The sequence below is a fragment of the Lacerta agilis genome, chromosome 6 (assembly GCF_009819535.1).
Source record: "Lacerta agilis isolate rLacAgi1 chromosome 6, rLacAgi1.pri, whole genome shotgun sequence".
Classification (NCBI taxonomy): domain Eukaryota; kingdom Metazoa; phylum Chordata; class Lepidosauria; order Squamata; family Lacertidae; genus Lacerta; species Lacerta agilis.
This window is the reverse complement of record NC_046317.1, coordinates 94,052,764-94,077,155: the sequence shown is the minus strand read 5'-3', so window position 1 is coordinate 94,077,155 and position 24,392 is coordinate 94,052,764. Positions and strand designations below refer to the sequence as shown.

At 46.1% G+C, this 24,392-nt stretch overlaps 1 protein-coding gene across 1 annotated transcript in view; it reads left to right on the top strand.

The window, feature by feature from the left end:
• Positions 1–23,816, top strand: part of LOC117049271 (WAP four-disulfide core domain protein 3-like) — a 50,037-nt gene extending 26,221 nt beyond the window's left edge. Inside the window, exons 6-7 of the mRNA XM_033154010.1 lie at positions 23,227–23,403; positions 23,791–23,816. Of these exons, the coding sequence (XP_033009901.1) occupies positions 23,227–23,403; positions 23,791–23,816 (203 nt within the window). The remainder of the gene's footprint in view (positions 1–23,226; positions 23,404–23,790) is intronic.
• Positions 23,817–24,392: the final 576 nt, after the last annotated feature.

The following is a 24,392-nucleotide window of genomic DNA, read 5'->3' as shown; positions in this document are numbered from 1 at the left end:
CCCGTCTGTACCATGTTCCACACCAGAGCTTTGGGAGCTGCGGGAACAGCTCTGCCCCTCGTCCCATTGAGGCCCCTCCCTGGAGCATGGGCCCTTCAGAGGCCTTCCATGTCCTCCAGAGGCACCCAAAGGTTCTGCTGGGGGCGGAGATGGAGGAAGGGGTGGCGGACGGGCGACAGAGGTGGTCACTCACCCACTGCTTCCCCTTCTTGGCTGGCATGTCCCAGGGAGTGACCTTGAGGCCATTGTTATCCTTGTGCTGCCCTTCCCACATGGTGGAGCAGCCCCATGGCCGGCCCTTCACCGGAGAACAGCTCCTGGCGGTTTGCCAAGAGTCAGCCAAGCCCAGGGAAGTGGCCGAGGCGGCCTGAGAGAATTACTGTATTCCATATGGCCAAACTGCGGGAGGCAGTGAAGGATAGGCGTGCCTGGCGTGCTCTGGTCCATGGGGTCACGAAGAATCTGACACAACTGAACGACTGAACAACAACAACAATATGACGGTTACGCAGTGAAGGTATCTGGACCAATTGTTGGACTTATTAAAAAAAAAAAAAAAACAGGGTGCAGCGATTAAGTGGTGAATTCTGATAATTCCCCCACAGGGTGTGCTACTACCCAATTTGGCTGTAGAATGACCCACCTATCTTGCTCTAAAAGGAGTCTTGAAGCAATAAAAAACTTAAAATTCATCAATGGAAAATACAGAAACACTTGGATCTGCCTTTGTATCAGATGGGCTTTTGTAAGGCCACCAACTCCTGGATGGGGTCCTGGGCTTCATAGCTCTTCTCGTGTTTTTTTTATTAATATCCAAGTAGGAGGAGGCTGCCCCCCCCCCGTGGCTCTGTTCTCTCTCCATTGCCAGAGGCACCAGGTCCCTTAATGCCTGGGAATCCCACATAGGGAGAGTCACTGCTGCCTCTGGTTTTCACTTTAGAAAAATACTTTATTATTACTATTATTTTAAAACTTATGCAAAATTGTGCAAAATGCAGTGTTATTAAACAGGATCTAATGACATAGTCCGCATACGATTAGAGGTCACTGTTATACAAATACAGACATGATATCTACCCGGAAACTGAGGTCCAGCATCGGGGGCCTTCTGGAGGTTCCCTCACTGCGAGAAGCCAAGTTACAGGGAACCAGGCAGAGGGCCTTTTCGGTAGTGGCACCCGCCCTGTGGAACGCCCTCCCATTAGATGTCAAAGAAATAAACTGAAATATCTGGCTTTTAGAAGACATCTGAAGGCAGCCCTGTTTAGGGAAGCTTTTAATGTTTGATGCATTACTGTATTTTAATATTTTGTTGGAAGCCGCCCAGACTGGTTGGGGAAGCCCAGCCAGATGGGCGGGGTATAAATAAATTATTGTTATTGTTATTGTTATTGTTATTGTTATTATCATCATCATCATCATCATCAAAACAAAATAGATAAACCACAGGTATGTGAGTGCATAGAAAGTAGCAACAAAAACTATGTTTGCCATACAAATAATGGTTAGGGAACACAAGGTAACAAAACAAGGAGCCTTTTATAACAAAGGAGATTATGCACCCAAAGTCATGGTAGCTCCCCGCTAGGCAATCCCATTGCCCCCAGGGGGAAGCAACATGAGAATTCCTGGACATCCCATGAAGCTGAATGCCGGAAGATCCAGGACAGGTGAAAAGAAGTCCTTCTTCATGAAGCACATTGGACTCATCCAGACTTAAGCTTGTCCTGTTGCTTTTCCCCAGGGAAAACTTGCTCTTTAGCTGTGAATCAGAGCAAACATCAACCAGGTTGTCCTGGTGCTTCTAGAACAGAGAGAGAATGTGCTTGAGCCATCGAACTAGGACTGGTCGTTTGAGAATCAGAGAGGTCTTTGTATGTGTGCTTTTTCTGTGCAATCTGCTCTTTCAAGAACTACTAGTCCCAGAATTCTTTGTGCAGATGCAGGTGGAAAAAAAACACATAGAACTGATGGGGAGGCAGGCCCAGCAAACGGTATTGTTTTCAGCAATGCTTATAGGATTTACAGCACAGAATATAAGAGGTTTAATGGAGCCAGCTAGTTTTCTGCTGCTGCCGAGGATACAGCCTGAAATAATGGATTCAAATGACAAGGAGGGAGATTCGGGCAAAACGTTAGCAAGAATTTGTGGGAATGTTTAGGAGTGTGGATGAGTATATATTATTTATATATCTCAATCCCAGCTTGTGTGAGCAAGCTCCAAACTTAGCAGAGTTTACATTCCCTTTTAAAACACAGCAAAAAAAACGTTTGCATAGGCTTGCTTAAGCCAGCTATATTCCTGGTATATTTCCCCTTGTTCCCTCTTAAAAGCAAAAAGACACAATACTGATTATAAGATATAAAAGGAGTTTACTTACAGACATCCAAGAGTCACAGTACATGCTTCAAGGAGGCAGACAAACTTAGATAAATGTATTTACATGTGGTGAAGCTGATTCCATGAGGAAAGAAGCTTCACTTCTGCTTCTCTCAGCTGCAGGCTGAGAGAGAGCATGCTGCTTCTTCAAAGGATGAGGCAAAATGGAGAGTCTTCTTTGGGATCTTCCTCCCAGGTAAGACCACACCTACTTCTGGTTCCTGTAACTCAGTCCAGGTAAACAGGAAGTTAAGCCTGGAGGACTGAGTTACCTTCATGTCCTCTCTAGGAGTGTTGTGTTTGGCTGCTCTGTGTTTACATCCCACAAACCCCTTCTCAGACGAACACAACATACAAAAATATACAACTTTATTCAACCACCCAGAGTCCCAGCTTGACACGTAGATTCTGGAAACTCTCTCTTGGGAGGGGCTTCGTCAGGATGTCCGCAGCCATCTCATTGGTGCAGCAGTACGACAGTTCCACAAGTCCATCCTGGACTGCCTGACGTATATAATGGTACCTCACACCTATGTTTTGTCCTGGCAAGGAACTTTTCACTCTGAGTCAGTTTTATGCAACTCTGATTGTCCTCCAGCAAACTGACAGCTTGCTTTCTCACCAAACCAAAGTCCTTGATGAGTTCATCCAGCCAGGCAATCTCTCGGCACGCTTCCGATGCAGAAATATATTCAGCTTCTGTGGAAGATAATGCTACACAGTTCTGTTTATAACTGCCCCACACAACAGGTCCATCCCCAAACATAAAAACATGACCACTTGTTGATTTATAGTCAGCATTATCCCCAGCCCAATCTGCATCAGTGTACCCCACCAACTTAGGGTCACTGACAGCTGGCAACCTTAATTTACAGTTCACTGTACCCTTCAGATAACGCACCACCCTCTTCACGCCAGCCCAATCATGCTCAGTGGGAGAACTCACTTTCCTGCTAAGAATCCCCACTGCATTGGCTATGTCAGGTCTACATGTGGTAACTAAATACAAAAGTTTACCAATTACCGACCTATATTCACTGTTATCTGGCAACAGCTTCGAATCCTGCTGATTCTTCAGGAAGTCTGTGGCCATGGGCGTTGCAACTGTGTTTGCATCTTGCAACTGCATGCATTCAATCAGTTCATTTATTTTCTGTCGCTGGCTGAGAAGAAATGATCCGTCTTCTTCTCTTTCCACTTGGATTCCTAGGTAGTACTTGACGTCTCCTAGTTCTTTGACTCCTACCTCTTTGCTGAGGTGTTTCACAATTTGCACATAGTCTCTGTTATTAGATGTTGCGATAATCAAGTCATCAACGAAAGCCAATATATAAGAAAATTGTCCATTACTTGACTTACTGTACAAGCACTTGTCAGCGTTTCCTTGCTTGTATCCAAGTTGCACCAGCATACTGTGCAATTTCTGATTCCAAGCTCTAGCAGCCTGCCTTAATCCATAAAGTCCTTTTTCTAATTTGCAGACTAGATGAGCCTCATTCGGTTTTATAAAACCCTTAGGCTGTTTCATATAAATCTGTTCTGTAATCTCGCCATGCAAAAACGCAGTCGAAATATCGATGTGACGCACGTCCATTTGCTTAGAGGCTGCTATGCTCAAAAGCATTCTTACGCTACTGTATCTTACAGTTGGTGCAAACGTTTCATCATAATCTTCACCATATTTCTGCGAAAATCCTTGTGCTACTAGCCTTGCTTTGTAGCGTTGCACTTCCCCTTCTGACCCCTTCTTAACCTTGAAAACCCACTTGCAGCCAATGGCTTTCTTACCCGGAGGTAGTTCTGTGAGGGTCCAAGTCTTGTTTTGATGCAGTGCATCCATCTCCTCCTGCGCGGCCTTCTTCCAGAGACTAGCTTCTGCAGTTGGCATCCGCTGAATCTCTTCCCATGTGGAAGGTTCCTGTGGTGACGCCGACCCTGCAAGGTAGGACAACCTTACCGGTGGAACACCTCTGTTGGTTCTGGATGAGCGTCTGACCTCTGGTTCTGGTTCCTGAACCGCATCAGCTTCTTCATCATCCTCCAACGCTGGCATGTCCCCTTCTGGATCCTCTTCGTCTCTGGAGCCGCCAGGATTCTGGTCCTCTGCGTCTTCTGGTGCATCACCTGTAGGGGGCGCTATGACACTAGAAGGCAGATTAGTACTTTGTGGGGTTACAGAAGGAAAGTGTATGAGTTCTTGAGTCCATTCTGACTCCTTGGAACAGTCAATGACAGTCTTCCTTGTGTCAACCTTTGCATGCTCATCAAAATAGATTGCATGTTGTGCGCTGACCTTACCAGTTCGTAAGTCCATCACTCTGTATCCTTTTCCTCCAGAGGCGTACCCAACCAGGATACCTGCCTGTGCTCTGGAGTCTAGCTTGTGTCTGTGTTCCTTGGGCACGTGATAGTAACACAGACTACCAAACACACGTATGTGTGACAAATTAGGCGTTCTTCCATGCCAAAGTTCAAATGGTGTGCGCTCTGCCCCCTTGGTGGGCAATCTATTCTGGAGATAAACGGCTGTATGGGCTGCATTTCCCCATAGCCTTTGGGGCAAGGATGCTTCCTTTAGCATGCATCTTGTCATTTCCATAATGGATCTGAATTCACAATGTCCAAAACTTTAGTACTTCTTTGCTCTGCACAACGTGGAAAAGAAGGTTTTACAGCCTTTTCAGTTATACAACTTATGCATTTTGTTGGAGCCTGGTTGTTGCTCCCTTTTACCTGCAAACCTCTTACAAGATCCTTCTTTTGTAGATCCAGAATGACGTTTCTGTCTCTGTGTCCCAATCTTCGGTGCCACAGCGTTAAATCTGCTTCATCCTTCTGGCTGGAATGGGCGACTTTTGCAGACTGCTTTTCTGAAACATTAAGCTCATAAACCCCATTTGTTAGTCTGGCTTCAGCATACACTTCACCATCTTTGGTTACACTACATTGTCCATTCTCAAATGTGATCTTGAAGCCTTTCTTGTCCAAAGCGGACACACTGAGTAAATTGCAGTTCAATTCTGGCACATACTGAACATCAGACACTCTGGTTCTAAAAGACTCATTATCTACATTGAATTCCAAATGCACAGAACCTGCACCTTCCGACTTCAAAATGCGGCCATCAGCTATTTCGATCTCAGATTCTTGATCATTTAATTCATTAAAATATCCTTTTACAAAACAGTAATGGGAGCTCGCTCCAGAATCTAAAATCCACGTATTATGCACATTTTCATAATTCTGGACAGCTAAACTCCTCTCTTGTAACAGCATGGAGCACTTAAATCTTTCCTTCCTTTCTGCCTTTTGCTGAAAGGTCTGGGAATTCTTTGCTTTAGAAGCATAATTACAGTCACTTCTCCTAGAGTTGCGTTCTTGAGAGTCCAAGCTTTCTCTGCATTCCTCTCTTAAGTGGCTGATTAATTCATTAAAAGTCAGATCTTTTGTGTGATCCATTAGGCTTCTAAATGAAGAAAATGCTGGTCCTAGCGATGCTAGCAAGAAAGTCACCTTAGTCACTTCATTAAGAGCTTCAGGAGTGAGAGCAATTCTTTGCACAATCTCTGAAAAACTCTTAACATGCTCTGTGAACTGCTCTCTGGAGTTCATCTTTAACTTGAGCAATTTATCTAGCAAATGCCTGTAGGAGTTCTGTGTAGATGCTCCATAAATCCGCTCAATGTCTTTTAAAATCTGGGATGCATCATCCTCAATGTTTATTAAGGATAGATGCTCATCGCGAAGTGCACTTAAAATTATGTGCTTGGCTTCGCTATTCTTCCTTTCCCAGGCTTCAATTTTGGCTAAATCTTCTTCTTTATCTCCTGTAGGCTTTTCATCTTTTATAGCCTGCAGAACGTTCCTTGCACTCAGATATACCATTAAGCGTTGCTTCCAGTGCACAAAATTATGGTCGTTCAGCAGCATATAGTTTGGCCTTGCTTCACTAACAAAAGCTACACTAGCCATCTTAAAATTCAAAAAGTTCAAAAAAAATCAAAAATCCAAAAATTTGTCAAAAATTCCAAAAACAAAAACTCAAAAATGCTCAAAAATACAAAAACCTCAAATAAATCTTCACTGCCTCTGAGTACTGTAAACTCTGAGGGAGGGGAGGGGGGTTAATCCCTTTTCAGCACAAAGAACAAAGACAAAGAAAACATGTGCTCACCAGGAAGTACTTAAAAAAAAAAATCTAACTCAACTCAAAAATACAATCCAATGCAATCCTTCAAAAATACACAAAAATATGCAATACTGGGGCCAATAACCCTTTGTGGGAATGTTTAGGAGTGTGGATGAGTATATATTATTTATATATCTCAATCCCAGCTTGTGTGAGCAAGCTCCAAACTTAGCAGAGTTTACATTCCCTTTTAAAACACAGCAAAAAAACGTTTGCATAGGCTTGCTTAAGCCAGCTATATTCCTGGTATATTTCCCCTTGTTCCCTCTTAAAAGCAAAAAGACACAATACTGATTATAAGATATAAAAGGAGTTTACTTACAGACATCCAAGAGTCACAGTACATGCTTCAAGGAGGCAGACAAACTTAGATAAATGTATTTACATGTGGTGAAGCTGATTCCATGAGGAAAGAAGCTTCACTTCTGCTTCTCTCAGCTGCAGGCTGAGAGAGAGCATGCTGCTTCTTCAAAGGATGAGGCAAAATGGAGAGTCTTCTTTGGGATCTTCCTCCCAGGTAAGACCACACCTACTTCTGGTTCCTGTAACTCAGTCCAGGTAAACAGGAAGTTAAGCCTGGAGGACTGAGTTACCTTCATGTCCTCTCTAGGAGTGTTGTGTTTGGCTGCTCTGTGTTTACATCCCACAGAATTTTCTACTGTTAAGAGCTGTTTGACAGTGGGACGGACTCCCTTTGTGATGTATGTATCTTTAAGTGGGGAATGAGTGGAGAATCTCATTGTGCACACCTGTATCCCATTAGCTGGGATACAGGTATTTAAGCTGTACTCTATTCCCCTCCTAGGACTCTCTCTTTACTCCCTCTCATCCTCCTTGTGGCGCAATGTCGCTGCTTTGTGTATTTGTTTAATAAACTATTGCTGCTGCCCAGTGAAGACTACTCCTCCTCATTGCCGAGGTCCAGAGTTTCCCAGAGAGACACTACATGGTGTCAGAAGATGGACTCTTTTCGACCCCCGTGTCCTCTTGTGCTCCAAGGAAACCTGGCAGAGAAGTGGAGGCGATGGGAGCAAGCTTTTCGTGTATATTTGACGGCGTCTGGAGCTGACCGTTTTTCGGCAAAGAGGCAGGTTGCTGTCTTGTTGAATTGTGTGGGAGAAGAGGCAGTACAGATTTATGAGACATTTGGTTTTCCTGATGACGAAACACAGACTGTGGATGAGGTCCTGGAAGAATTTCAAAAGTATTGCACTCCTCGAAAAAACGTGATATTTGAAAGGTATTCTTTTTGGAATTATCCTTGGAAGGTGGGGGACACTGTTGAACGTTTTGTAACTGAACTGAAATTAAGAGCTGGTAGATGTGAGTTTGGTTCGGCATTTAATGAGCTGGTCAGAGATAAGCTTGTTTTTAGTGCGCCGGAGAGGTTGCAGCAGAAGTTGTTAAAGGAGTCTGACCTTACTCTCGAAAAGGCTGTAGAGATTTGCCAAATAGAACAAATAACAGCAAACCAGCTCAGTGAGATGTCTACTATGGCAAAACAGTTTGATGAAACGGCAGAGATAAGAGAGAACTTTGAAGTCCCAGTACAGACTCTTGGGAATGTAAACTCCCGTTTGGGGCAGAGACAAGACTATGGTGGTTATAAAGGATGTTTTCAGTGTGGGAGTACACATAAACCTCAGAAGTGTCCGGCGTTAGGAAAAGTTTGTCATAAGTGTGGCAAGAAAAACCATTTTGCCAGGATGTGTAAGACGTCTGCAACTGGAGTCACTAAAGACCAAAGAAGGCGCCAAGTTCATGATATGGATTTACACAGCCTGTTTATAGGAGTACTATCTCAGGAAATGGACACTGTAGCTGTACAGCCTCCAGGATGGTTTGCGGACATTTTTTTGAGAGGGTTAAAAGTGCAATTTAAGCTTGACACGGGAGCTGAGGCAAATGTTCTCCCAGTTGAAATATACGACAAGATCCCAGGGCAGAAGAGTCTGGCCAAGACAAAGACAACATTGATGGCCTATGGAGGGACACGAATAGTGCCGTTGGGCACAATTGCCCTTGAGACCAGCACCACCAGAAGGAGCTTGGAACTGTTATTTTATGTGACTGATATATCAACCACTCCACTATTGGGAAGGGTGGCTTGTGAGGCTTTGAATTTGGTATGCAGAGTTGATAATGTACAACAACCTGAATTGGTGTCAAAAGAGCAGTTAGTGACAATGTATTCTGATGTCTTTGAGGGACTGGGAGAATTTGAAGGTTCTTACCATATAGAGCTGAACCCCAGTGTTCCTCCTGTAATTCATGCTTGCAGAAAAGTGCCTTATGGAGTTTTAGATAGATTGAAAGAGACTCTATGCCAGATGGAAGCAGCTGAAGTAATCTCCAAAGTAGAGTGCCCTACTGAGTGGGTGAGCAGTTTGGTGATTACTGGAAAAAAAAATGGAAAACTGCGTGTATGCCTTGATCCTCGTGATTTAAACAAGGCAATTAGTAGACAGCACTATACCATTCCCACAATTGATGATGTATTAAGCTCTTTAGCTGGTAAAAGATTCTTCACAATAGTGGATGAAAAGGATGGTTATTGGCAAGTGAAGTTAGATGAGAAGTCAGCGTTGCTGTGCACATTTAATACTCCGTGGGGAAGGTACCGCTTCAATCGTATGCCATTTGGTTTGAAATCATCTAGTGAGGTTTTCCAACAAAAAAATGAAGAGACATTTGGGCATATAGAAGGAGTGCACATGATAGCAGATGATATGATTATTGCAGCAGAAACTTCTCAGGAACATGACCAAATACTGCGTAAGGTGTTTGAAACAGCAAGGGCTAAAAATATCAAGTTTAATAAAGAGAAAATCCAATTTAAAGTGGATTCAGTAAAATATATGGGGCATATAATAACTGCTCAAGGTGTCAAAGTAGATGAGGAGAAGGTTAAAGCAATTCGAGAAATGCCTTCCCCGCAGGACAGGCAAGGTGTGCTTAGATTTTTGGGGTCGGTGCAGTACTTATCAAAATATATTCCAAGAGAGGCAGAATTGACGGCACCTTTGAGGAATTTATTAAAAAAGAATGTGTTGTTTCAATGGATGCCCGAACATCAGAAGTCCTTTGAAATAGTAAAACAGCAACTGTGTCGGGCACCTGTGCTTCAATATTTTGATGCATCTAAGCCACTGGTGGTTCAAGCAGATGCTTCAAAGAATGGTTTGGGTGCATGCCTCCTTCAAGAAGGGAGGCCAATATGTTATGCATCCCGGGCACTCACCATGGCAGAGCAGAACTATGCTCAAATAGAGAAAGAACTGTTGGCTGTACTGTATGCAATAAGAAAATTCCACCAGTATGTGTTTGGCAAGCTAGTATTAGTACAGACTGATCATAAACCTCTAGAGGCAATCTGTAAGAAAGCTTTAGGCAGTGCACCTGCTCGCCTGCAGAGGATGCTGTTACAATTGCAGAGATATCAGATGGAGGTGAAGTATGTGCCAGGGAAAGAAATGTACTTGGCAGACACATTATCTCGGGCCACGGTAGATCCTCCAGAGAGTGATGTGGAACCCATAGATGATGAGAAAGTAATATATGAAATAGGTGAAATAGTAATGCACCCTACAGGGGTAAGAGCTATACAGGAAGCAACAAAACAAGACATACAGTTACAGGAGGTGGCATCTTTAATATCACGTGGATGGCCACTGCATTTGAGAGATGTACCATCAGCAGCAAAAGCATTTTGGGCTGTAAAGGACTTGCTGCGCTGTCAGGATGGTGTGCTATATGTTGATGAAAGGGTGGTTATTCCCGTATCTCAAAGACGGACAGTCTTGGAGCAGCTTCATGAGTCACATCAGGGCATGCAAAGAACAAAAATGAGAGCAAAGACAATAATGTACTGGCCAGGTATGGGCAAGGAGATAGAAACATTCATAGAAAATTGTTCAATATGCGCGAGATGTGCACCAAAAAATCAAAAAGAACCTCTCATACCACATGAAATTCCAGAACTGCCCTGGGAAAAGTTGGGAGTAGATATTTTTGAGTACAGGATGCAACCGTTTCTGCTGGTAATAGATTATTTCTCAAAATACCCGGAACTGGTGGGTCTCCCAGATAAAACAGCAGGAGCAGTAATTAGTAGACTGAAAGCAGTGTTTGCGAGGCATGGTATTCCAAGGATAGTTATCACTGATAACATGCCATTTGCAAGTCAGGAGTTCCAGCAATTTGCCCAAGGCTGGGGGTTTGAACAGCGCTTCAGTAGTCCAGGATACCCACAGTCAAATGGAATGGTGGAAAGGGCAATACAGTCCATAAAACTACTCCTAAAAAAGGCAGAGCAAACACACAAAGAACCCCAATTAGCATTATTGGAGTATCGTAACACACCGGTGACTGGATTGGAATACTCTCCTGCTCAGTTGTTGATGGGTAGAGTTCTGAGGACTAAGTTGCCAGTGACTGAGGAAGTGTTACGGCCTAAAATACCTGTGGGGGCGAGGGAGAGCCTCAAAAGGAACCAAGAACGGCAAAAGTATTTTTATGATAGCACTGCGAGGCCACTTAGGCCATTGGAAGAGGGAGATCCAGTATGGTTTGAGTCAACAGAAGGGTGGTCCCCAGCGGTAGTCACAAGAAAGTGTGATCAGCCACGTACATACCGGGTAGTCACTTCATCAGGACGGGTGTATAGGCGTAACAGGCGAAGAATAAGGCCTAGGAGTGTACAAACTGAGGAGAGAAGAGGTAGACTGATTGAGAATAGTAAAGAAAGGCAAAGAGATAATAATGGAGAAGGAATTGGGAGAATACCTGATGCGCAAATAGATGCAAGGCAACCCAGGTATGTGACCTCATATGGCAGGTGTGTGTATATGCCTCAAAGATATATGTCATGACCTTGGTTTTAATATGTCTGTTTATCATTGTAATTTTAATATGTCTGTTTATCATTGTAATTTTGATTTGTTTTAATTTCTGTGTAAAAGGGAGATGTGATGTATGTATCTTTAAGTGGGGAATGAGTGGAGAATCTCATTGTGCACACCTGTATCCCATTAGCTGGGATACAGGTATTTAAGCTGTACTCTATTCCCCTCCTAGGACTCTCTCTTTACTCCCTCTCATCCTCCTTGTGGCGCAATGTCGCTGCTTTGTGTATTTGTTTAATAAACTATTGCTGCTGCCCAGTGAAGACTACTCCTCCTCATTGCCGAGGTCCAGAGTTTCCCAGAGAGACACTACAGGGTGGTGGAGGGTGGTGGACTCTCTTTCATGGGAGGTTTGAAGCAGAGGTTGGGTAGCCATATGTCAATGAGTCCTTAGCTGTGATCCTGGCATTGCAGGGGGTTGTACTAGATAGCCTGTGGGTTCCCTTCCAGTGCCACAATTCTATGATCCTGAGAATAATCCCTACTTCACAAGTAGGCTATCCTGCAGAATTTACTGAAATATTTCCTTGTGAAATATTGCATCTCAAACAACAACCACCCCAAAACAACTTTTGGAAAAGATTATGAACTTTCTCCTGATCCATTTCATTCTCTCTCTCTCTCTCTCTCTCTCTCACACACACACACACACACACACATGCATGCACACAAACACTGGCCCCTTGGAACAGAAGCATACAGTTTATTGCATCAATATTCCATTTTTCTTTTGTTGCACACTAGGGCCCATCTGGTTTGGTCTAAGGTGGCACCAAACCCTGCATGTTCATAGCCAATCAGGGATGAAGCATGATAATGCCAATTCACAGTCCTATGAATGCCTCCATTGTCACCCTCAGCAAGTGCTTGACAAATGGCTGCAGAGTATTACGGCAGAGAAATGTTCCACCTGTGCTCCTGCATCCTCATCTTTAGTGCCCTTGGAGATTGCATGCAATGTTTCTTCTGCACCGCATCACAGTTCAAACGTGCCATAATGGACACGCACACTTCTGACTGCCAGCCCTGCATCATGGAGACAAAGTGTTCCATGTACATGATAAGATCCCTATCAGTTGCACGCAACACCCTAGTGCCTTTGTGATTTTATCCATAAAACAATGCAAGTTCTAGAACAATGGGGGACACCTCCGTCCCTGGATATCTTCACTTGGAGCAGAAATGCTGCAGGCCTGTGGATTCTGGGTGGATTGTTTTAATGGCCATTTTCTGCTCTCTCTTTTTTAATCCACCTCATGCGGACTTCTGCTCTGGAACCTCTGCACTAAGCCACTTTTAGAGTCATTCATCACAGGCTCCCTAAAACAGATCCCACACCTGCTATTTGGAATGGACACAAAATTTAACCTGCTGAAATATTATCTTCATTTCCTTATTTATGCCATAAAAATGCATACACTTTAAGACATGCGTAGATACTGAGCAGACAAATTAGAATCATAGAATTGTAGCGTTGGGAGGGACCCCAAGGGTGACCACCCAACCTCCGCTTGAAAAATCTCCAAGGGAAGAGGACTTCTATATAACAGACACCAGATAAAGAAAGTGTGGATCTCTCTAGTGACAGAGGTCACAGAACTTTGCCCTCTGAGGGGGTCTTTCCTGGCTTGCTCCATCTAAAATGAGCTTGAGACACCCTCATCATGGAAAGGGCAGGGCCCTTTGAGACCAACAACATGAGACTCTCCCAGTATGTCATCAAGGACGAGAGGCCCAAGCAATTCTTGAGAAATATTGAGCACATTGGTTGACTCTCCTTCATTGGAGGTTTTTAAGCAGAGATTGGATGACCATCTGTCATGGAAGCTTTGGTTGAGATTCCTGCATTGCAGGGGGTTGGACTAGATGACCCTCGGGGTCCCTTCCAACCCTAAGGTTCTATGACTCTAGGATCTCTCGGCCAATCTCACTTTAGAGATGCCCCAAAACTGGATTTCCACTATGCAGCCACCCCAAGGCTTCGTGGACAGAGAAGTCATTCCACAGAGCCTTTGGCCAGTTCCCGGCTCTGCCCCTTCTTGCATCCTGCCTGGGAACTGAGGAGACCATAAATCTGCAAAATGCCCTCCTCCATCCCCATCAGACCAAACCTTTCCCTGGGCGGCAGCAGCAGCTGCCAAATCCCTGTCCTGTCCTTCTCCCTCTCTGGAACATTTCAGCCTCTCTCCCGATCCCCTCCCTGAAGCTCCATTGTTCAGGGCTGGGCTGGGCTTCCTTGCATGAAACCACCTGCCACCCTGGTGAGGTCAGAGTATAATAAGGTGCTTCTGCCTGAGCCGTGGAGAGAACTCACTCCTGGATCCACCATGCACCATCCTCCCAGTCTCTTCCTCCTGGCGGGGACCCTTCTGCTCTTGCACCAGCTCCCTCTTGCACCTGCCAAGCACGTTGTGGGTGAGTGGCGCCTCCCCTTTCCCCTCAGCACTCTCTCCTCTTTAAACCAAGCGTCCCCCAATGCTCAGGGGTGACCCTGTTAACCTGCCTTGTCTCTCCTCATCATTAGGCTGGCCTTTCCTCCCAACACGTTTTTGATTTTACCAACCAGCGATATTAATAAATCAATTTTGATTCTTTGTTGCACGGCCCCTAAGAGGCACGGGGCTCATAGGTCAATGCCTGCTCTGCCTATTTAGCAATCTGGCACAGCTTTTCTTTGATTATGGCTACCAGCCCTCCTTCCCCTTTTGCAGCAGGGAAAAAAAGAAAGGCTAATGCTATGCTAGTCTTCATCAACAGAGATCTGGTGTCCAGATGAAGGGAAGTAAAAGTACCACCCTTTTCTGCCTTGGTCGGACCCCCACCTACAGCACTGTGTCCAGTTCTGGGTGCCACAATTTAAGAAGGAAGTGGACAAGCTGGAACATGTGCAACTGGGATCATCAAGGGTCTGCAAACCAAGCCTTATGAGGAACAGTTGAGGGAGCTCAGTATGATTAGCCTGCAGAAGAGGAGACTGACAGGTGATCCCAGGGCAACCTTCAAATATCTGAAGGGAAGCCAGATGGAAGATGGAGCAGACTTCAGAGGGTAGGATCCAAACCAACGGTGACAAGAAAGGAGATTCCTAAACATTAAGAAGAACTTTCTGACAGTAAGAGTTGTTTGACAGTGGGACGGACAACCTCAGAAGGTGGCCGGCTTCAACTTTTGCCTGGTCAAAAATGAGCCACACAACTAACTCTGGGTGTTCATTGGCCTTAGGAGCACAGGAAGCTGCTCTGCCTGTCAGTCCATGGAATCACAGAATTGTAGAGTTGGGGGGGACCCCAAGGGTCCTCTAGTCCAACCCCTGCAATGCAGGAATCTCAGCTAAAACATCCATGGCAGGTGGCTATCCAACCTCTGTTTAAAAACCTCCTCCCAAGGGAGACCATACCACTGTCAAGCAGCTCTTACTGTCAGAAAGTTCTTCCTGATGTTTTGTTGGAATCTCCTTTCTACACTACCCTGAGTGGCCAGTGCCTTTCTAGGGTGTCAGGCAGCTAATTGTCCAATATTTCATTGAGACATCTTGTTGCATTGTGAAATATCCAGAAGTCTCTTGCAACAGCAAACCAACTGCATTTCAGTCCGTTGAGGTGGCCAAGTGAAAAGGGAGGCAGGGCCTTCTCCTGCACCTCCAACCCTGACGGAGAAAAGGGGGCTTCAGCGGGCGACACCAGGCTGCGCAACTCTTTAAGGCGCAACTTAAAGTACCCACGCTCCTGCACTCCTGACTTCCCTCCATGAACCTCATGCAGGTGTCTCCCTGCAGCTTCATCTGGGTGCTGGATCCTCACTGGGGCCAAATGCCACCCAAGCCTGCTTTGAGTGGCAGATAGGGTGGTGCTACCTGCTGAGCTTTTGTGGCAAGACAGGAGAAATGCTCTCCGCCCAATCTTAGAATCATAAAATTGTACAGTTGGGAAGAAATCCCAAGGGGCTTCTAGTCCATTTCCCTGCAGTGCAGGAACCACAGCTAAATAATTCCTGACCAGTGATCATCCAACCCCTTTTTAAAAACCTCCCCAAAAAAGCCTTCTTAGAAAGTCCAGTCCACTGTTCAACAGTTCTTACTGTCAGAAGGTTATTCCTAATGTTTAGCCAGACTCTCCTGTCTTGTCGTCTGAATCCAGCTGTGCTTGTGGGGCTGCCTTCAGAGGACTTTGCAAGCCTATTGCTAGCGTTGCTCCTCCAAAATCAGAAGTTCTGGGCTCTAAATTCTGTACATCGTTTTCGATTTTGTTGCATCTCTTCTTGTCCCGCAGATATCTGCAGACTTCCTCCTCAGAGAGGCAACTGTCTGGCCCTGTTCATTCGCTGGTACTACAACCCAAGGGTCGGGAGTTGCCTGGTTTTTGTGTATGGGGGCTGCCAAGGGAATGCCAACAACTTCCACAGTCGCAGAGCCTGTGAACACCGGTGTAGACGCCCAGGTAAGACCCCGAGACAAATGCTGAGGTGGAGGCGGAGGGAGGAGCCAAAGATTTTCAGCCAAAATCATTGGAATAAGAGGAGCTGTGTTGGACCAAGAAGAGAGGTCCTCTTGCAGATCAGGAATGGGTAAAGAAACAGGAAGCAGAGAGCAGGAATAACTGGAGAGATGTAGAAAGTGGGGTCCCCGAGGACTGGCATTGGGACCTGAACTTGTTAACATGTTCATAAATGGCCTAGAGTTAGGGGGGAGCAGGGAGTTTGCTGGTGGTACTTTCAGGGTTAAGAAGTGATTGTGAAGAGCTCCAGAAGGACCTCTCCAAACTGAGTGAATGGGAGGTAAAATGGCAAATACATTTCAGTGTAAACAAAAGTCAATTGATTCACATTTAGGACCGCTCAAAAATTGCAGTTGCACATAGATGTTCATGGGGTCTGGAAAGGTGGTGACTGACCAGGAGTAAGACCTAAAGGACATAGCAAATAACTCAGTTGAGGTCTTGACTCATTGGGCAGCAGCTACAAAATGGCACATTCAATCCTAGAGATCACTAGGAAATGATTTGGAAATAAAATGTTAATTGTCATGATGCTGTTGATGGTGCCTCCCGTCCAACAACAGGGGTGTTTACTTGCAAGTAAAGAAAGTAAGCTTTTATCACAACAGTCCAATGATACAAACTCAGCAGCTAGAAAAGAGCAGAAAGAGCAGAGGAAATGCAACAATAAACCCAACAGCTTTCTCCTCCTCCCCACCAAGCTTTAAGCGGAGGTGGAGAAGGCTCAGTTACTCACGAGAAATCCCAGTCCCCATGAGCCTTCCTGACCTGGAGGCAAGCTCTTTCCCAAGGCGGGGAGAGTCTCCTTCCTATTCTCGATGTGTCCACCTCTCCCTGAGAGGAAGCCCTTCTTACATTTTGAAAATTAAAGACCCAGGAATGCCAGGAAGGTCACTCAGTGCTGGCAGCAGAAGTCCCTGGCCCAGAGAGAGAGACAATGGCCACACACTGCATGGGGTGGAAGGAAAACGATGGCAGGGAAAGTAACTGAAGCCAACAAGTGCTCTGAGACGTTTTGGGTTACTTATTGTAAATCAGTCCACGTAGTTTGCTTGTTAGGAAGGGGGTGTAATTTCCCAGGGGGTCATACCAGCGAAGGAGTCAGCCTGCCCCATGTTCTCTTCCAGCAACAGTCAAGCCTGGCACATGTCCTGCTCGGGTTGAAAGTGAGGTGATGTGTGGCCAGTTCTGCTCCACAGATGCCAGCTGCCCAGGGAACGAGCGCTGCTGCCAGACCATCTGTGGGCGACAGTGCCGGCTCCCTTCCGAAGGTAAGGGCAAAGGGAGGTTGCTATTCTGCTTTGGGAGACCCTCAGACAGGAGATGCCAGGAGAGAAGAAGGACAGCACCCAAGTCATTTCTGCCCCAAAGGCGCCCTTAGCAACCCATCTCCATGGACCCTCTCATCTTGTGCCAGGGATGGGGAAAGTGTGGCCTTTGGGATGTCGCTGGACTCTAGCTCCCGGCATCCTCTGCAGCCAGCATGGCCAATGGTCAGGGATGGGGGAAGTGGAGTCTAAAGACACATGGAGGGTTAGAGTTGTCCCCCACATCCCTGCCTTATGCAGTACTTTGTACTCCTGAAGTCACACTCCTTCATTGTCTCCTGAGACAGACAGATGCCGGCCAACAAATAACCAGTTCCTGGAAGTGCCCAAAGGGGCTTAAACTAATGTCTGAAATTTCACATGTATGCTCTGAACTGGCAGTGGTAGACCAGGGATTCCATTCTAGGGATCATTAGGAAAGGAACTGAAAAGGAACCAGTATCTTAATGCCGTTATACTTACTTACTTACTTAAAGGTAAAGGGAAAGGGACCCCTGGCCATTAGGTCAAGTCGCAGATGGGGTTGCAGAGCTCGTCTCACTTTTTTGGCCGAGGGAGCCTGCGTTTCTCCGCAGACAGCTTCCGGGTCATGTGGCCAGCATGACAAAGCTGCTTCTGGCAAACCAGAGCAGTGCACGGAAACACCGTTTACCTTCCCGCTGGAGTGGTACCCATTTATCTACTTGCACGTGCTTTCGTGCTAGGTTGGCAGACGTTTGTCCGCAGTGCTAGGTTGGCAGGAACTTACTTACTTACTTACTTACTTCAAGGTAAAGGTAAAGGACCCCGGACAGTTTAGTCCAGTCGCCGGCAACTCTGGGGTTGCAGCACTCATCTTGCTCTATAGGCTGAGGGAGCCTGCGTTTCTCCGCAGACAGCTTCCGGGTCATGTGGCTAGCATGACTAAGCCGCTTCTGGTGAAGCAGAGCAATGCACAAAAACGCCGTTTACCTTCCCGCCGGAGCTTACTTACTTACTTACTTATTTCTGAACTCCTCATAGGTTTGTTTATTTCACAGGAATTTTTAATTGGGTTTTTTGTGTGTGTGTGTGACCACATTTGGAGTGCTGTGTACAGTTCTGGTTGCCTCGCCTCAAAAAGGATATTGCAGAATTGAAAAAAAGTTCAGAAAAGGGAAACCAAAATGATCAAGGGAGCGAAGTATTGCTCAGTATTGCCTACACTGACTAGCAGAGGCTTTCCCAGGATTTCCGGCAGGGAGTCTCTCCCAGCCCTACTGGAGATGCCAGGGATTGAACCTGGGACCACCTGTTTGCAAGCGGGTGGAGGAACTCCCCTGTGAAGAAAGGTTGCCGTGCTTGAGATTTCTTAGTTTAGAGAAAAGGCGAGTGAGAGACATGATGATATAAGTTTATATAATTATGCACGGCATGGAGAAGCTGGATAAAGAAAAGCCTTTTTTCTCCCACTCTCGTAACACTGGAACTCATGGATGTCCAGTCAAACTCAGTGTTGGAAGATTAGGGACAGGAAAAAAGAAACACGCGACACGTGGTTAAACTATGGAACTCCCTCCCACAGGAAGCAGTGGTGGCCATTGCATTGCATGCCTTTAAATAAGGATTAGGCAAATTTAAGGAGGAGAGGGCTATTGATGGCTACTAGCCCCGATGGCTATTCTCCGCCTCCACGGCTGGAGGCAGAAATATTTCTGAATCCCAATTGCCTGAAACCACAAAAGGGGAGACGGCTCCTGTGCAGGCTGGCATCTTGTTGGCCACTGTGAAAGCAGAATGCTCCTCTGATCCAGCAGCTTCTTCTTGTACGTTCTTAGTGTCATCATGGCACATCAGTCACATACGATCTGCCCAAAGGTTCTCAGTGGCCTTTGCAGAATCTCCTTCTGCCTTCCCACCTGTTGCTCCCTCTTCATCCCCAGCCATCCACGGATACTGCCCAAGGACGCAACGTCGCCTGGACCGCCCCTGCTTGACCAGCTGCACAACCGACTTGGACTGTGGCTTCGGTATCCACATCCCAAGGAGGAAGTGCTGCAGATACGGGTGCCACCAGCTGTGTGTAAAGGCTGAGGAAGGTACGGTTTTTCCAGCAAGGCCCGAGAACAGCTGGGCGATGCGTGGGAATGAAAGAAAAAAGTGGTTGGGTGCCACTCCCTGACTCTCCACTCTCATGGGTGCCAGTGGGGATTGGGGGTGAGGGGGTTTCATTCAGTTTGCATTTAAAGGCAAAACAGCCTAATTCACACTTGCTGAACTAAGACACCAACCGAAATGCAGTTCTCTGTTGCAGTTCGCAATAGTCTAGATTTTGTGATGCAACTCTGCATCAGAAAATTCCTTACCGAAAGGAGAAGGGTGCAAAACAGTGGTGAAAAGAATGTATTAAACTGCACTATATCAGGGGAAATTTCTTGCAAACATTGGCAGCATTGCATACTCCAGTTTTCATGAACTGTTGTGCAAACTGACAGGGAAATGGAGAGAATGTTCAGGGTAAAGGAGAGTTAAGTTTGGAAAGGAGAAACCTACACTGACAGATTGCTTCATCCTTCAGTATCAAGATGTGTTGTGGTTAAGGGCAGGGAAGAAACGAGATTCAGCTCACACTTAAAATCAAGCCTCTTTCCTTCATGCTTTCAAAAATAATATGCAAACTGAAACACAGCCATGCTTCAAAATTCACACAGCTCCAAATATTGCAATCCAGTTATCCAACCAAGGAATGTGAACAAAAATGCATTTGACAGGGTAAAGTGTGCAATAAGAAAGCATATGTTTGTGAAAATAACATACAGAAATGTGTTGTATTAAGGAAAATATTCTTTGCAAAAGTGTGCATATTAAGCATTTCAGGCCTGAAATGTGTGTGTGTGTGTGTGAGAGAGAGAGAGAGAGAGAGAGGGGACTACATTTCCACCATCCTGATTTCAGAACCCTTATTCTTGCAAAAATGCTAGGTCTTGTGTTTGCAGCTCTGAAAGTCCATTGAGATCATCAGGAGGAAGAGAGCCTGTCCTGGCAGCTGGTGGGAGGAGGGAGCAGAGCCTGTTACGGAGAGACTCAGACTCTCCATCGGGCTTCCTCAACAAAAGTATGGCTGGTTGTAGAACCTCCTTGGCCAGCGGCAGTGTGCTTCTGCATACCAGCTGCTTGAAAGAGAGGGCTGTTGCCCTCAGGTCCTGCTTGTGGGCTTCTCCAATGGGGCATCTGATTAGGCACTATGAGAACAGGAAGCTGGACTAGATGGGCTCTTGGCCGGATCCTACCACAGAGCTGCTCCTACGTTCTTGACTAGGCTCATGTCTCACTGGCACAGGGCACCAGCAAAGCCTCATAGAACCATGCAACTGTAGAGTTGGAGAGGCATCTAGTCCACCTCCCTGTGATTCAGGAAGCACAGCTAAGCTAGTTGTCCTCTCCATCTCCTTTTTCCAGAGCACCCTGGCGTGTGTCCCAAAAGGGAACTGGTGTACACCTTTGCCCCCTGCAACGACACCTGTAAAGATGACCGAGACTGCCCCCTCAAACAGAAGTGCTGCTTTACTGGGTGCAGCCTGGGCTGCCTGGACTCAGGTACCGGCAAAACCCCTGGCCGCACCCCTTTCCCCATACCCCACTACTTCCCCTCTTGGGGAACCGGGCAGTAGCACAGAGCTGGTCAGTCCACACCCCAAACCTTCCCTTCTTCTTCCTACAGTCCGTAGCGACCAGTGCCAGTTGCCTCCTGATGGTGGACCGTGCTACGCCTACATGCCACGATACTACTACAGCCCGTCACGGAAGAGGTGCTTTCGGTTCATTTATGGCGGCTGCAGGGGCAACAGCAACAGGTTCAAGACCAAGCAGGCATGCGAGAAGGCCTGCGGGGAAATCAGCCCAGGTACAGCACGTGCCTTTCATGCACTGCCAAAACCTCCTTGAAAGGGAGCCAGGGAAGGGGGGTCACAGCCCACATGTCAGAGGGACACAATTGTGCTCAAAGAGGCTTCTTAAAGGACAGATCCACACAATGCATTTAAAGCATCTCTTCAATGCACATTTAAAGCATGTGACTCCCTCCACAGAATCCTGGGAACTGTAGTTTCTTAAGGGGGCTGGAAAAGATAGCTCTGTGGAGGAAAGTTCCCAGGATGCTCTGGGGGAAGTCGTGTGCTTTCCATGTGCATTGAGTATGCTTTTAGGGAAATTGTTTATTTGTTTAGCCAAAGCCATTGCAAAACAAAATACATAAAACAGAATTAAATACATTAAACAGAACCGTGTAAACATTGCACAGTTAAAATACAATAAAACATTATTCTGATACCCAATCGATGGCTCAACCGGGAGATTTAAATCTCTGAACATGGTTGCTCTTCAGTCTTCATAGATTGAGCAAACCAGGAAGTTGTAGGGTAAATCTTCAGGCACATGACCATAGAATCGTAGAGTTGGAAGTGACCACAAGGGCCATCCAGTCCAGCCCCCTGCCAAGCAGGAAACACCATCAAAGCATTCCTGACAGATGGCTGTCAAGCCTCTGCTTAAAGACCTCCAAAGAAGGAGACTCCACCACACTCCTAGGCAGCAAATTCCACTGTCCAACAGCTCTTACTGTCAGGAAGTTCTTCCTAATGTTTAGGTGGAATCTTCTTTCTTGTAGTTTGAATCCATTGCCCCGTGTCTGCTTCTCTGGAGCAGCAGAATACAACCTTTCTCCCTCCTCTATATGACATCCTTTGATATATTTGAACATGGCTATCATATCACCCCTTAACCTTCTCTTCTCCAGGCTAAACATACCCAGCTCCCTAAGCCGTTCCTCAAACTCTCCATTCAGAAGTAATCTGCCGATATTATCCTTCAACTATGGCAGTGTGCATAGACTGGAAGTGTGGGGCTGTAAAGTCTTTTCTCCATTTGACAATTTAGCCTAAGGCTACCAGACATCCCCGTTTACCGGGAACAGTCCCCAGATTTACAAATCAGTCTCCTGACAAAATCCACTGAATTCAACAGAAGTTGAAAAGTGTCCCCAGATTCACTGAAAAAAATCTGGTAACCTTAATTTAGCCTGCATGACTTTCTGCCGCCCTTCTGTTCAGGTCCAGTTCCTGTTCTTGCATGTGTACTTACTGTTTATTGATGCTATTATTTATTAATTGTTTATACCGCCCTGTTCCCCCAAGTCTCAAGGCGGTTCGTAACATAAAAACACAATATAAAAACACAAAATAGATAATAAAAATAAATGCAAGAACAACCCGACTCCCCAACACATTGTAAAAGGTCACTGGATGTCAATCAACCAAAGGCCTGGTTAAAGAGGAATGTTTTTGCCGGGTGCCTAAAGGTGTATAATGAAGACGCCAGGCAAACCTCCCTGGGGAGAGCATCCCATAGAGGGGGAGCCACTGCAGAGTAGGCCCCGTTCTCGTGTTGCCACCCTACGGACCTCTTGAGGAGGAGGCACACGAAGGAGGGCCCCAGAAGGTGATCTCAGGGCCTGGGTAGGTTCATATGGGGAGAGGCAGCCTTTTGTCTCCCATTGATGTATGATTTCTTTCTATATGCTCTTGCTCTCCTGTTTTTATGGGTGGAAAGGGGTGTTTTTTATGACAACTTTATATTCTGCGTTCATTTGCTATACAATTGTGTGTGTCTGTAATACACACACACACACACACACATACACACAGTGGTACCTCTAATTATGAACTTAATTCGTTCCGGAGGTCTGTTCTTAACCTGAAATTGTTCTTAACTAGAGGCGTGCTTTCGCTAATGGGGCCTCTTGCTGCCGCTGCACATGATTTCTGTTCTCATCCTGGGGCAAAGTTCTCAACTTGAGGTAACTCTTCCAGCTTAGCGGAATTTGTAACCCGAGGTATCACTGTGTGTGTGTGTGTGTGTGTGTGTGTGTGTGTGTGTGTGTCTCCACCACTCCCTTTTTCTACTTCCACCACACCAGAGGTTTGCAAGCTGCCCAGCGAGACTGGTCCATGCCGGGCTTACTCAGAATTCTTCTACTACAACTCAACTCTTTCCTCCTGCGAGAAGTTTGTTTATGGCGGTTGCAGAGGGAACGACAATCGGTTTTACACAAAACTGGAGTGCAAAATGGTCTGCGGAACTTCAGGTAAATCAGGTAAGTCAGGCGAAAAACAAAGAGGATCTATCCCACCAGATGTCAAAGAGAAAAACAACTACCAGACCTTTAGAAGACACCTGAAGGCAGCCCTGTTTAGGGAGGCTTTTGATGTTTAATAGATTATTGCATTTTAGTGTTCTGTTGCAAGCTGCCCAGAGTGGCTGGGGAAACGCAGCCAGATGGGCGGGGTATAAATAAATTATTATTATTATTATTATTATTATTATTATTATTATTATTATCCTGAAGGAATGGGCCTGGCTTGGGAAACGTACAAGAGGTGGGGTCTCCATCCACTGCCCTGCTGGCCATGGACTCTTGTGTGCCAGTTCAAGGTGGGAGTCTGCTTCCTGCCCTTTAATTGTGTCTCTTTCTTTTCCACAGCAAACTCCACCACAACATCTGGTTGAGTCACCCATTGACATAGTCCCTTGTCTGCAAGATTCTCCAGCCTGACCCCCGCCCCCAAAGTCTGAGGAAGAGGCACCAACCTGGCATCCTGCCCTGGGGCCCTCGCCTCCCTCCCCCCTTCCACCTTCAGGGAGGCTGGTGGGGTCAACTCTGCTCTCCAAAAATAAAGACATGAGTTCAGCTGCATCCTCTGTATCCGGTTCTTGAGTTAACATAAAAGTCTGGCCACTGGATCAGACCAAAAGCTTACACAAGAACATAACGTATGAGCCTATGGTGAATTGGCCGGATCAGGCCAGTGTGGCCCCTCTAGTCCAGCATCCTGTTCTCACAGGGGCCAACCAGATGCCCCAACGGGAAACCAGCAAGCAGGATTCAAGCACGAGAGCAATTCTCTCCCCTCCTGTGGTTTCCGGCAACTGGGATTCAGAAGCATCCCTGCCTCTGATTATGGATAAGAGCCAGTGTGGTGTAGTGGTTAAGAGCGGTAGACTCGTAATCTGGGGAACCGGGTTCGTGTCTCCGCTCCTCCACATGCAGCTGCTGGGTGACCTTGGGCTAGTCACACTCCTCTG